Genomic DNA, 14,216 nt, shown 5'->3' on the forward strand with positions numbered 1-14,216 from the left:
AATGTGGGTGTCGAGGAGGATAGAGAAGGTGAAATGGACTGAAAGGAAAACAAACAAGGAAGTGCTGGGTATGGCGGGGTGGAGAGCAGATTGCTGGGAGAAATGGTTAGGAAGCAGGAAAAATGGATGGAAAGCTTATTGATTGGAAGTGGGATTAGAGGGGAGAACGTTAGGCAAATGAAGCAGGGGCAGGAATAAGATAGGAGAAAAAGTAAATTAACTTTGAAATGGACTTTTACATGAAAAAAGAAAGAATTTCAAGTTTATTTAAATATAGTTTTTATTGCACAGGAAATATATTCAAAATTCTGCACCATTTTAGCTAGCACCTTTTTTCCATCAAAATAAAAAAAAACTGGAAAAGTACTTGGCAAAAAAACATGATGTGCTTTTGCTAAAACAACTGCATATGTACTTTTTAATTTATATAAGTATTTCATTTCATACATAAATTTCCAAAAAAATATTCATAAACAATCACAAATTCTATTACCAATATATTCATTAGTATTATATAACCATTTTAATAACTTTTCAGCAACCAATTCCCATTACTCCATAACTGGTGCCAAACCAAGACTGCTCCAAAGTGATGCCAGATAAGTTTATGCCTTTCAGCAACTAATTCTCTTCACTCCAGTCATGGAGTAATGGGAGTTTTTTGCTGAGAGGTATAACTTATTCTGACTTTAAATTTCTGGCTTTCTTCTTTCCACTTGGAGACGATCCTGGAAAAAAATAGCAAAATAAGATCGGTGAGGTGGACCAAATGCTGAGAGAATATAGCTACATTCTAGGGATCTACTGAAACTGCAGTGATATACACGGAAAAAAACTGGGTTAGCTTTGCATAGAAAAGCAATTGCAATGAGCCAAATACTTATTCAGTGCATTTTGATGATAAAGCAGTATATGAAAAATAAATGCAATGTTAAAGGTCAACAAATGGCTTGAAGGTTCATAAATTTTCTAATTTCAGGAAACACTGCTTGGGATTTCTCCTAAGGCATCACATTCTAAGAGAACAACTTTTGTTTTACTTCTACAGAAAAGTTCACATGGTCTGTTTCAAACTTTGCGAGTTAACAATGGGTAACTAGTCCAAATTCTGGGAGAGAAGAGCACAAGGTAAATGAAGGTGAGAAATAAAATAGGATGAATGAAGAACAATAATAGTACATGGATTTGAAGAATGGATAATTTTGGTGCAGGTTTTCATGTTAGGCAAGGCTTTGAAATGTAGTGGTATTTGTTATTTGTGCCTAAACACAACCAAATTTAATTCATAGACAACTGTTAATATATTAACAATTGAAGGATGTGTGGCCTGCCTTCCAGAGATCATCTCTCTTGAAGAATCACAAATATCTTATCAATATTTTTGGATTTTTTTTACATTTTCCGTAGTCATTTTGAAAACATCATGAACATGCTTTCAATGTTAAGCAAATATTTGAAAAACCCACAACTGTCGTTCCTCAAATGAGGCATTCTCTTATTGAACATTTCCAATGCAACAATATCAAAATGTAAAAATCATTGTTATGTGCGCATTACGGGATGATTCCATAAAAAGTTACTATTGCAGTATCTCCTGCTATTTCTTAGAATTGAATTCTGTCACCAGAACCATAGTTAACTCTGTGCTGCCATTCACGTCTTAATGTTGCGTACACCACCTGCAGCCCCTTTTTCCTCTTCATTATGGTGCTAATAGCCCACAGATCCTCAGACAAAAATTCTGCAATCATAGAATTTTTCACAAAGAATATTTTAGAATCTTAAGACATTAACTCCTCTGAGTATCTCTTCCCAGTATCAACGATATTCTTATGGGGATCTTAAACTTCCGGGCTGTTTTAATGGATCATACTATTTTCTTTTTGCTCATTTTAGGAATGATATCTTATTATGATAAAAATTAAAAATATTTTCTTTCCATAAACTTGTGATAAATACTTAAATTAAATGTTTCTTGTGTTGTCTTGTATTTTATTATTACACATAGTGTTTAAGTTGTTTCATATTTTGATACTAGTGTAACTCTAGGCAAAATACTATGGACTGAATTTCATTATCAAAGAGGATGTGATAATATTGAGTAGAACGTACACATAAGGTATGTATCTTGAAGAATCCTCAAAATATATGCTTAAGTTCTAGCATAGTATAAACTCATTGGAGAGTCCCCTCCTCTGTGTGACATCAAATGTATTTTTGAAACTTCAAGATGCAAAACGATTCACTTCACCCTTTTCAATGGAAGTGAGAGAAGCATATCAAATAGATACAACAAGGCAAGGTTCTAGGTGGTACTGAAAAGAGCAATCAAAAAAGATATCAGTTGCTCTAAAAACTCCAAAAATATTAGTTGATCTAATTTTTTTATTAGTTCACCAGTGCGCACTCTTTGCTTTGCATTCATTTTCACATATTTTCCCAAATACTTACCGCTCTAAGTGGAACCTTAACGTAAATTGAATTATAAACTTGACAGGTAAATTTTTTTATTAATTTAATCAACAGATGAAAAGGATTTGCAGTTTGATATCCTTAACAGGGAATTGCAATTAATTTCTTTTATATTTGTTGAATTCAAAGCTATCTAGGACACATGAATTCCATAACAACAAATTTTAAATTAATATTTGGCTCCCTGTCCCCCTAAAGGAAAATTCCTCACCATTAATAGAGACTACAGGAATCTTACCTGCATTAGAATATATTTGTAAATCACACTCAATTATTTTGCTGAATCTTATTTTCCCAATGAGCAATCAAAGAGTAACTCTTTCTCCTGTTGCCTTTCTGTCTAACCTAGAAATAAAAAAGTACATTATTAGCTTTAAAAAACATCAGTGGTGATGGAAAAAATGTGAATATTTTAACCTTAAGAGCTATGGAGATTTTTAGATCAATTAGTATGACTCCCAAAATGGACCTAAAAGATAGGTATTTTTTGTTTGGCAATCACATAACACAGATACCCCAGCTTTTAAATTTCAGGCCCCGGTGCTCAGGCTTTCATCTTCTATCCACAAATTTGAAGTTTTGGCCTTCAAATAGATATTCCACGTTTTAAGCATCATTTAGATGACTAGGTATCCAAATAGGTAGTATCAATGCCCATGTGGTCCATAAATTAGCATTCCTTCAACCAACAATGTATTAAATTTGGTCCAACCCAATTCCTCATTCTCCTATTCCTCTCTAACTACCTTTCTTCCCTACACATCTTCCTTGTGAGCGCTTCCACTTTTATCTAACTTTTTTGTGTATCACTATGTGGCTCACTAGAACAGAAAATTGATTCCATCTTTGATTCATGTCTTAAAGAAGACTTACATACCCAATTATTTAGACTCTTTCCTTCAAATTTTTAGCAGATTTCCTTGATATCAGTAGAGATGTCCTATTTGTGAATTATTATGGATTATGTGCTACATTTGTTGAATAATAATGTGATAAATCTAATCTGAATGAAATATTGACCTCTTCCCCTTTTAAAAGAGTTCAGGATTTACAATTAAGGATCTTAATTGATTACTCTGTGAAATATACATGCATGTAAAAAGATGCCTTACATATTTCAATTTCTTCCCAATGGGTCCATGATATTATATATTATTATTATAAATACACATGTGCTAATAGACACTGTCAGGTGGCACACAAGTCCCAAACAATTGCAAAATATAATACATAAAACCAGACAAACACAGATCTCTTTAACAAAACAAGTGAATCCCCATCCCATTTACAACCATTAACCAGCAAGAAAAAAAAAGATACATAAAAAAAAAATTAAGCTATAACATATAATACCATACACCACACATAAATCAAATTTTTACATATATACCTTACATCTATTCTTAAAAGTATACACTCTGTTAGGAAAGGGCTCGAATATTTTTGCAGGTAAGGTGTTCCACTCAACAATTGTTCTATTTAGAAATGAAATTTTTTTTTTTTTTATTAGCAGGGCTCAACTCCATCTACATTATTAATTATGAGAATAAACTGAGGGAATAAATGAAATAATAAATTACAGGGAAGGTAATTAGATTCATACTTTTTAAATTTGCATGATTACTTTTACACAGATGTCATACAGAAAGGGTATTACAAGTTATGGAAATGGAGTAGTTCCTGTGGGTGTCTATCAGATCGAGACATTTCATTGGGTCCTAGAGAAAATTTGCACTAATTTATTAATGGTTCATGAAATTGTATAATTATGCATTATCATACACAAGGTTTGTATAAAAAGTATCAGTAACAGTTTTTTTTTCCTGATGTGTGCATGAAGTGGTGAATTCCGACCATCAGTTAACCCCTTCCACTCCAAATTATTTTCTGAATATCGTGCCCCTATCCTCTATTTATTTTTTCTGCGGTTCTTTTAAAATGGTATGGTAGGTAATTAAATGATATTTTGTAGTTGGTAATCGACGTAGAATAGTGAAGTAAAAAGTGATTATTATTTCATATTGTAAAGTATCTAGTTGAATGTTTTTTTTTAAATCAAGACATTTTTCTTATAACTACAATTGTAATAACAATTATTAAATATTAACAAAAAAAAAGAAAATTACATATATGTCATTGAATAATCTATACATAAAGTTAAAAATTGGGAAATATTTGTGTTTAAAGTAAGACAACATTATTATACAATAGATTGGAATACATAATATTATATGCATATACATAATTAGTCAAGAGGGTAGAGCATTGGACTACTGGCCAGAGGATCCCAGGTTCAATTCCCAGGTAAGGCACACCGGGTACCAGCAGCTCCACCCAAGCTATGTGATTTTTTGGGTACCGGATCTTCCTGGAAAACCATAACGGGCACAGGGAAAGGAACTGGCCCCCCTATGTATGAATTTCACACGCCGTTGGGCTTAGTACTGGGTGAACTCTGCCATCACCTACCAAACCGACCTTGGGGTTGATTACTGTGTTAATGGTTTTGAACTTTCTCATCAACGGGGAGCATGCCAGCTGCTGGTCTTGTTTGTGCACACCTCCCATTCCTCAATTATAATAAATCACATAAGCTGGTTTTGAAACAATTTCTTTGCTACCATCTCTCCTTCTTCTCTTCTTTTCAATGCTCTCATTGTCACTTTCACATACACTATTTATAATTCTTTTATACATTGAAGGGTAGTTTTCACAACACTATATATATAACAAACTTGGACAAAAACCGAAATGACCACCTATAACACACTCCGTCGAACCACAGATCGCATTCAAACTAAGCTTATCATGAAGGAACTGCGTAGACACCACAAGAAATGCTGCAAAGATGAACCATCGTGTAATAGGGACACCCTTTTCGAGAAGGCGAACTCTATAGAAACTTGAAACTCTGTAGTAGAAACTTGATACTTTTAGGTGGACACCCTACACGAAAATGAAAGAAAATAATACTACAGATGGCTAACCTAACAGTTTGTCAAAGATTCCAAATTGCAGCTTCGTTTCACAAATAATGTTACCAATAGTATACTGATGAAAAACTATTTCAAAATTTGTGTGTTAAAATAGCATATATCCTTCGAATTCGTAATCTCCATGGAAGAGAACTCCATTTATTCATTTTTACATTTCACGGCAATCAAGGCAGTAGTTCCTGAGCAAGTGCAATTTCAAATCTGCTGCCCAAAAGTAGGATTTTAAAAAGTTGACGAACGAACCCTCTTCCCGTAAGAACATCGAGAACACAGCTATCGCCACTCGTAGAAAATCATTTCATTACTTCCAATGCATCATATTTCATGAAATATGAGTTCTTTATGTACATTAGTGATGTTTTGACATTGTTAAACTTTCAAAATAATTACATTGTTCCCCTAAATAGAGCTAAAATTATGAAAATCTGATGACGAGCTACACTCATAATCGCACCATTTGGCATCGGAAGTTCATGACAAGCTAGACTCATCATTTCAGCACAAGGGGTTAATTGTGTGCATAATAGCTGATCGTATTGACATCAATAGTGATAGTGCACACCATTATGACTGAAAATTTGGCGATGCAAAAGATCTACCCTAAGCTCGTCCCGAAGGTCTTGACAGTCGACTAAGAGCAGGGTCAAGTGTCTGATTGCAACGGCCGACTGTAATGGCATCACAGCGATTCCCCAACCTCCTAACAGTTCTGACTTGGCCCTAGCATATTATTTCCTATTCCCAAAAGTAAAATCTACCATCCATCATATGACACCACCATGGAACCCTAAGTGCCATCAAAGAAGCTTGCAAGGGTACCCTTAAGGACCTACCATAATCTGCCTACCTTCCTTTGAGTCATGGAAAATCCACTGGCAAAAGTATGTCCATGCTCAAGGGATGCACTTTGAAGATTGAGGTATTTTAGCAATATCTCCAATAAATTTATTTTTCCAAAACCTTTCCTGATACATAATATTCAAACTATGTATTATATATATGCCTTACTGGCACATCTTATGTGAATCTTTAACAAATGACATTCTCACTTCAATTACCTGCACTGGAGTTGCATGCATTTCTCTGACTGGTGCATCATCATCCAAATCTAAGAGACTTGGATTTGAAAGGTTGCTGTACAAAGAAGATGGTTTGCTGGCATCTTCATTCCATTGTGATTCCTCTTCATTTCCATCAATTAAGGACAAAAGATTTGGCTGTGACTTAGCCATTTTGTGTGCCCTCTGCAGCCTGCAAAGGGATAGGTGAGAAACGTGACCATTGTACATGTCCACCAATATTATTAAAAAATAACTCTCAATATAGAATAATTCATTCATATGGTTTTTAAATACTAAATGAACTGCCAATATTGAAAACTTTTTGTTTGAATATGGAACATAGTTGAATTGGATAACCTTTTTTTTAATATTATTGCTGAAAAACGGCTTATGCAATCAGTTATACGATGTTGTTAGTCAGATGCTCCAAGGATACAGTATTTTCTCTTCAATGATGCTAAACCAGGCTAACATATATCCATAATGAAGACTAATATTCACTTGAATACATTTTCCCAGTTGAAATTATTTTAATAAATAAAACTGAATGCATGTGAGCTTACAAAATTAGATTATCATGAGAGAGAAGCACAGTTCCAAATAATCTAGCTTTCCCTGTTTATAAAGAGTAAAAGCAATCATTATTTCAAAAGTGGCTGTAGAAGAGAAAATGGTTGAAGTGGAAGGAAGATTAGTTTTGGTCTGCATTTTGTTCATCATTAATAAATGCTTTTATTTTATAAAATTATCGGATTTATCCTCTACCCCCAAATTTTATACACCTGGGGATCGCAAGATGCTCACTTCCATGGGATAATTAATAAAATAATCCACTATTAAGACAACCCACACACTAATCCCTAAATGAAGTGTTTATCTAAAATAATGCAATTAGGATTCATAATGGTTTAATTATTATTGTCACTCATCCAATCATTTGACAATCTCATCTCAATAAACTTAAAGCAAACTTATGCCCTTGAGTCTTCATGTAGTTCAATGTGTCCTCAGTAAAAATGTCAACCATAATGCTGTTCAAGTCAATTAAATATCGCATTTCCCAGCCCACAAGACACTTTTTTACATCAAAATGGACTCTTATATCAGCCTGAATCTTATGGACCGGGAGTACATGGGTATAATTTCGACCAAGCCAAAGAAAAATATTGTTATATATTTTATCCCAAATCAGTTATAGATAATACTTGCCGTCATTATATATGTCAATAATATCACTGTTTTGAGCGAGTAATAAGCAGCCAAATTATTATATTCTGCGGAAAGTACTTCCTAAAAATATTCCCTAGTGAATCATAAATGTACACACACTATCCCATTCAGTTACATCTCACATGTGATACTGCGACAAAACTTAGGACACATTGGATTAGCGGAGATCTCACCCCTCTGCTGATGCATACAAGCATTTTATCTCTCTCATAAACTCAAAGAGTCTACAACTAACCCTCAAGTAGTACGAGGGTGCATTGCATAGAAAATGGTTGCTTTAATACAAATGTTGATAATAACAACCGAAAATAAGGGTTGTATAAAAAGTTAAAATTATAATAACCTCATGGGATCTTAGGAGAGAAGATTGCAACGCAGGATTGAATTCAAAATTAAATTTGTGAATTACTCTTAAGCACAGAGAATCAAGGAAGCTGAAAGGCAATTTGGCCCAGTGAGGATGAATTTCCCAGATTCTATAATGAATAATTATTGATATGTATGTAGCTTCTAATTTTTTAATGTAACAATTTATTTTTCTTTGCAATAATTTTTATCGTCAAAAGATATTCTATTTTCTGTCTGATGCAAACATTTCTTTTAAATTCTGACTCAGGCAATCATTAGTTCATCTTAAGGAAATTCATCCAAAATCCAGAAGCATTAAATTTCTAGCTTATTGCTTGGAATCCCTTTCAGTGGGCCACGTTCCGAGTCTCATGCAGCCCAGCTTCTCTAATTTATAGTGGGCATTGCTTGTAAACTTTTTGCGATCAAGTTAAAAGTTAAAACCCACTGAAACACTGGCAACAGTATTATCCAACAATCAAGCATAATGAAATTATTCTTAATTTATGCCAGGGAACTCTAATTGTTAAATATCCAATTATATTCGCATTAATAATTGATAATGATAATGTATTTTTCTGTCAATTTTCTGCTGACATATTCATGAATGTATTTTGGAATAACCAAGAGACAATAAACTTTATACTTTTACATTAGCATATCTAATTACCTTTTAATGCTTCAAAATTTTTATATTTACCCTGAACTTCCCCAGATCATAACCTAAATATTTTTTGATGAACTTTTATAAAATAACATACATTAGCGTATTCAAACACAAGGTAGAGTAAATATGGAAATCATGAATTCAATTTTGCTAACTCTTGTTTCTCCCTTAGAATATCCTAAGCAACCAACTTGGTCAGGTGTGTAATGCTACCATTTTCTACACCAAAACTTACGGATTTGAGCTCTGTCTTGGACATAGATGTCAAATAAAGCAGTGGTTTGCTTCCAATAAATCTGATGACCAATCAAAAGTGAGTAGTTCACATTCCAGGTGAACATTAATCACAATAATTATCCAATGAGAAAAAAAATGTGTCATATGTCCAGCATCATTCCTGATTCAAATGTAAAAATTTCTCACTGAGAATAAGTATGGCTACACAAATTTTGACGTCAAATTCCTTATCTTTTGTGGATTGATTCTCTAAATTTCTCATAGTTAACCTTAAATCTATGTGTCATTTTCTTTGTTTTGCTTGTCTTTCAAAAATTAAGACATTTTCTGCAGAGGAAGTATAGAAATAGTATGTAGAACATTATGCATTTCATTAATCAATAACACATTTTCATTCCAACCTTATCAGTTATCAAAATTATTCAACTTTAGTGATAGATTTTTGGGAGCAAATGTTGATAAAATGACCAACAGTAATATTGAACAACTAAGTGGTTATCAAAAAAAATAAATGTTAGTATACCATTTCTCGAGTGTTGGCGCTTAATATTATTACTACATTCCATTATCTTTTAAGGAGCACTGTTCAACAAAAAAAGTCAACTGCAACAAACTAAATTATATTTCACATCTATGTGCATATGTATATTTAATTTTCCTTCCTTCCATCCAAAATGGCTATTCTTTCCTCTACCTCGTTTACATTTCCCCTTCATCACAGTCTTTAACATCCCTTTTTCTCTTAATATTCCTCCACTAAGGTACACCAAGGCCATGAAAATTGCCAGCACATTCACCAGCATTGATACTCATGCTCATTGACCTTCTTTCATGAGTTCATGTCTGCCTATGTATTTGAGCCCAAAACAAGCTGCAAAGTCAAATGTCTATCTCTGCCCACTCGTACCTCAGCTCATCCTCCCTCATCTTCATCTCCTTCAGTTCCTCCTGTATCTTCTCCTCCGCAGACGTCCACCCACGCCTCTGCACTCCCTCTGATGCAGCACCACCCTCCACTCTCTCTGCCTGCTGCCAATTGAACACATTCAACAAATTCACTTAACTTAAATAAATAACCAAAGTCAATAAATATCATAATTTTATCATAGGAACATTAACATGATGGTCTCACTCTATGACAGAACCTGGGAAGGACATAATAAATGTTTGTCAGTGGAAATGCATAGCTTTTAATTTATTTCATGATGGAGAAATTCCACCCAGCTATGCATGACACTAACAAGTGTAAAAAATAACCACAAAATTTTTGCAATACAGCTACTATGCTAACATGGAATTTAAGTGAAACTTCAAATACCAAGTCAATCAAGAATTTTTAAATCCCTAAAAAAAAAATTTGTTTAATTTCAAAGATTATGTAAGGGATGACTAGGACTACATAAAGATATCACTTTTAAACTTTTGGAAATATAATCCAGGCAAATAATTCATCAATGACAATTGGTAGGCCTATGCATTCTGACAAACACAGAACAGAATATAATTCAATACACACCTGCCGATTATCAGTCATTATCTCCAATGGCTTATGGACAACTGGTGAGATATTTGGGCCCCCCAAGCCTATGTGAGTAAAGGTACTTTTAGCACTGGAACTTGAATTGAATGAAGGTGGACTTAGTACAGTGGCGGGTTGAGTCATTGCTGCCAAGGGCACAGTTGATGAGGTTGGTGATGTAGAATTGAAAGTTGATATGCATGTCATCTTCCCACGGGATGCAAGGAATCGCTCCATCAATCCCTTCTGCCCCAGAGTTGGCATGAAGCGTCGGGAGAATGGACTTCCTCCACCTCCACTTATACCACCACCGCTGCCACCCAACCCTGAACCCACAGAAATGCTGTGGTTCAAAGGAAAACTTGGTGCACTGTGAACTTCTTGCACCTTGTTGGTGGGAGGAGACATCATAACCTCCTCCACTACTGGAGGGTCATCCACTTGAAATGCTGACACTGACTTGTGAAGCTTTTTCTCAAATGCCGCACCACTCCCTGCAACTCTCTCACCAATTCTTGTCACCTAAAAATGAATATGGTAAAGATATTCAGTCAGAAAGACAATTTGTTTAAGAAAATCAAATTGCAACAATTGACATAAAACACTTTTAGCAAAAAAAATCATGGGATAACAGTTCTTCGGTGCATAAAAAAATATTCTTATGTATGTAAATATATAATTATCAAGTAATCTACTGGTTCAGTTAGGATTTGGATGGACACAATTACCAAATAAATATTTTGTGACTCTTAACAAAAAACAATCCAGCAACCTACTCCACATCAATTCCTTCGTCATCTCTGTGTACTTCCATCCTCCCATCATCTCATCCACATCCCTATCCTGTTCCTGCTCTTTCCTCGTTTGCCTAATATTCTCCACTCAATTAGTCTTCAACATTCTAATACCAATCAATACGCCCTCTGTCCATTTTTCCTGACTCCTTAGTATTTCTCCCAAAAACCCCTCTCCTTGCCCACCATGCCTAGTACACCCTCATTCGTTTTCCTTTTGGTCACCTTCTCCATTCTTCTCCACTCCCACATTTCAAAAGCCTCCAGTCTACTTCTATCATCCTGCTTCAGTGACCACGTTTCCACGCCATACATAACTCTGCTCCATATCAAAGTTTTAAAGAGCCTTTTCCTAGCATCCTTACATAATGTCCCTGTCATCAATTCCCCCCTCCTAGTGAAAGCCTCTATGCCTAGCGCAATTCTACTCCTTAGGACCCTACTACTTTGACCGTGTTGGTTCAAAACACTTCCGAGATACATAACTGTTCTACCTGCTCTAGTTTTTGCCCTCCTACTTTAATGTTTAGCTTAGCCTTTTTATTTATGGAAAATCGCATGACATTTGTTTTTATCAATATTGATTCTCATCCCATATCTATTGCACTGAATATAGTGAGCAATGCTTGCAACCTCTTGGCTGACTGACAAACTAGAGCTTGGTCATCAGCCTTAACAGATTTTACGAATTCTCCTCCATTATTTCAATAGTTTCCGCCTCAACTTTGTGGAAGTTCATTTTAATAAATGAAAAAGAAACACTTTGTTCCAATCCACCACTTTATTACAGGTACGACTAGTTTCGACGCTACGGTGTCATCCTCAGGTACCTTTTCTCCTCCGAATTTCATTCCCACCTCTAGATCTTCCCATGTCTCTTTAATAATTTCCTCCACAGATACTTTGAACAGCACTGGTAATAATGACCAACCTTGCCTTATACCTCTTCATAACACTGCCCATTGGGATTCCCCATTTATCACTCACACCTGAGCAGTCTGAGATATGTATAGGTTGCGGATTAGCCTGCTGTCCCTCCAATCTATTACTTTTTTTTGCAATATACTCATTAGTTTTTCCCAAGTCACTCTATCGAACGCTTTTTCGAAATCTACGAAACAGGCAAATACCTCCTGGTTGTGCTCTATATTCCTCTCGATTAATAATCTCATTATTGCAATGGCATCACGCGTACCTCTCCCCTTCCTAAACCCAAACTGATCATCCCATAAGTAATCATTTGCCCTACTCTATATCCTTTTGTTTATGATTCTGAGGACAACTTTAGCTGTGTGGGATATCAAACTTATTGTTCTGTAGTCCTCACAAGATCTAGCCTTCACCTCTTTTGGAATAGGAACTAACACTCTTCTCATAATACACATATACACATAAAAACACACACACACATACACATGCAAACACATACACATATACACATACAAACACACACACAGAGTCACACACAAACACCGAGAGAGAGACAGAGGGACACAGAAAGACTCGGACACACACAGACACAAAGACTTAGACAGAGACACAGTGACACAAAGACACGCAGAGAGAGATAGACAGACAAAGACACACAGACAAAGACACTGACACACACACACAGACACAAGACAAAAAGACACAGGGGCAGACACAGACAGACAGACGCAGACACACACATATATACATATACCTGTATATGTGCAATTAAATTTATATTAATACAAATGAAAAGCAAGACTACAGATAGAGTAAGAAGAAGACTGCCAAGCAAATAAATTTGTGCAAGAAATGAATTGTTCCAGGATATCACTTTCCCCATTATTCATGATAACAACAGCATGGACAATTACTAAAGTGAGTCATTCCATACGAGTAGCTTGATGATTCTGATTACTCACCCTTTTAGTGGCCATGATAATAAATATTATTATGGACTTCTCTCTGCCAATATAAAATACCAACTCAGATGGAATTATTTCACCTTGGCAAATTAGCACTGTTTAAAATATTTGCAACACCTGGATCTAGCTTGACTCAGTTCAAATATCTCATAATGCAATTGGATCTCCTTTCCTTTTTACCTCCTTACTGCATGGGCCCTGGAGTGAAAATTCATTTTTTGCTACCATTCACTTCACTAATATATAAGTTTGACCATATCTCTTTTGCCTGCTGGGCATTACTACAGACTGTATTAACTGAGAGTGATTCGTTGATAAGTGTTTCCTTGCAGAACTCATAATAGCAGGTTTCAAAATTATTTCATTGAAAACTACAGCATTCCTCTTTCTATGCTACTTAATAAGATAAAATAAGTAAACTACTATGAAAATCATGCTACCCAGAGTGTAAAGACAAGAAATATTCACAAGCATACAACTCACCTATTTTTCCTTTCCTGCCAAGCAGTAGCAAAAAAATTATCAAGTGCACATTAATTTCATCCTTCACAGCCAATGAGCGTAAACACTAATTTTCCTTGACCTGATCAATCAATACATTAAATAAATAGTATATGCTAGTCAAAAAAGATTTACCAACGTAGAATTCATTCACGTGATGTTACATGGGCAATTAAAATAAAACCTCTTCACATAATGGTAGACAGTGCCAAAGATCATACTACAAACTATCTCACTTTGAAATAGAGGACTCTTACAATAAGAGTCAATATATGTACCATAATATATTTTCCTATTCATTTAATCTGGTAAATTATCCTATTTAACTATGGTTATGATCATCATTAGTTCAACATTCAGAGTTTATCCTTAAAACATGCACACCTTATGTATTAGAACCAGACAGTGAATACAAACAGTGTTTTGATCATCCTATTTTCTTACCAGACTTGTTAAACAGTTCAAGTGGATTAGTCTGTTCATTTAGGGTAGTCAT

At 34.9% G+C, this 14,216-nt stretch overlaps 1 protein-coding gene across 1 annotated transcript in view; it reads right to left on the reverse strand.

Annotated features, from left to right (window-relative positions):
• Positions 1–296: 296 nt before the first annotated feature.
• The window catches only part of LOC139685924 (uncharacterized), a 132,590-nt gene continuing 118,670 nt past the window's right edge, over positions 297–14,216 (reverse strand). Inside the window, exons 9-13 of the mRNA XM_071583055.1 lie at positions 10,528–11,052; positions 9,919–10,040; positions 6,527–6,719; positions 2,711–2,817; positions 297–728 (exon numbers count right to left, since the gene is read on the reverse strand). Coding sequence (XP_071439156.1) covers positions 2,740–2,817; positions 6,527–6,719; positions 9,919–10,040; positions 10,528–11,052 — 918 coding nt within the window. The 3' untranslated portion in view covers positions 297–728; positions 2,711–2,739. The remainder of the gene's footprint in view (positions 729–2,710; positions 2,818–6,526; positions 6,720–9,918; positions 10,041–10,527; positions 11,053–14,216) is intronic.

This window comes from Hetaerina americana, unplaced genomic scaffold (assembly GCF_022747635.1).
Source record: "Hetaerina americana unplaced genomic scaffold, ioHetAmer1.1.p SCAF_120, whole genome shotgun sequence".
In the NCBI taxonomy this organism is placed as follows: domain Eukaryota; kingdom Metazoa; phylum Arthropoda; class Insecta; order Odonata; family Calopterygidae; genus Hetaerina; species Hetaerina americana.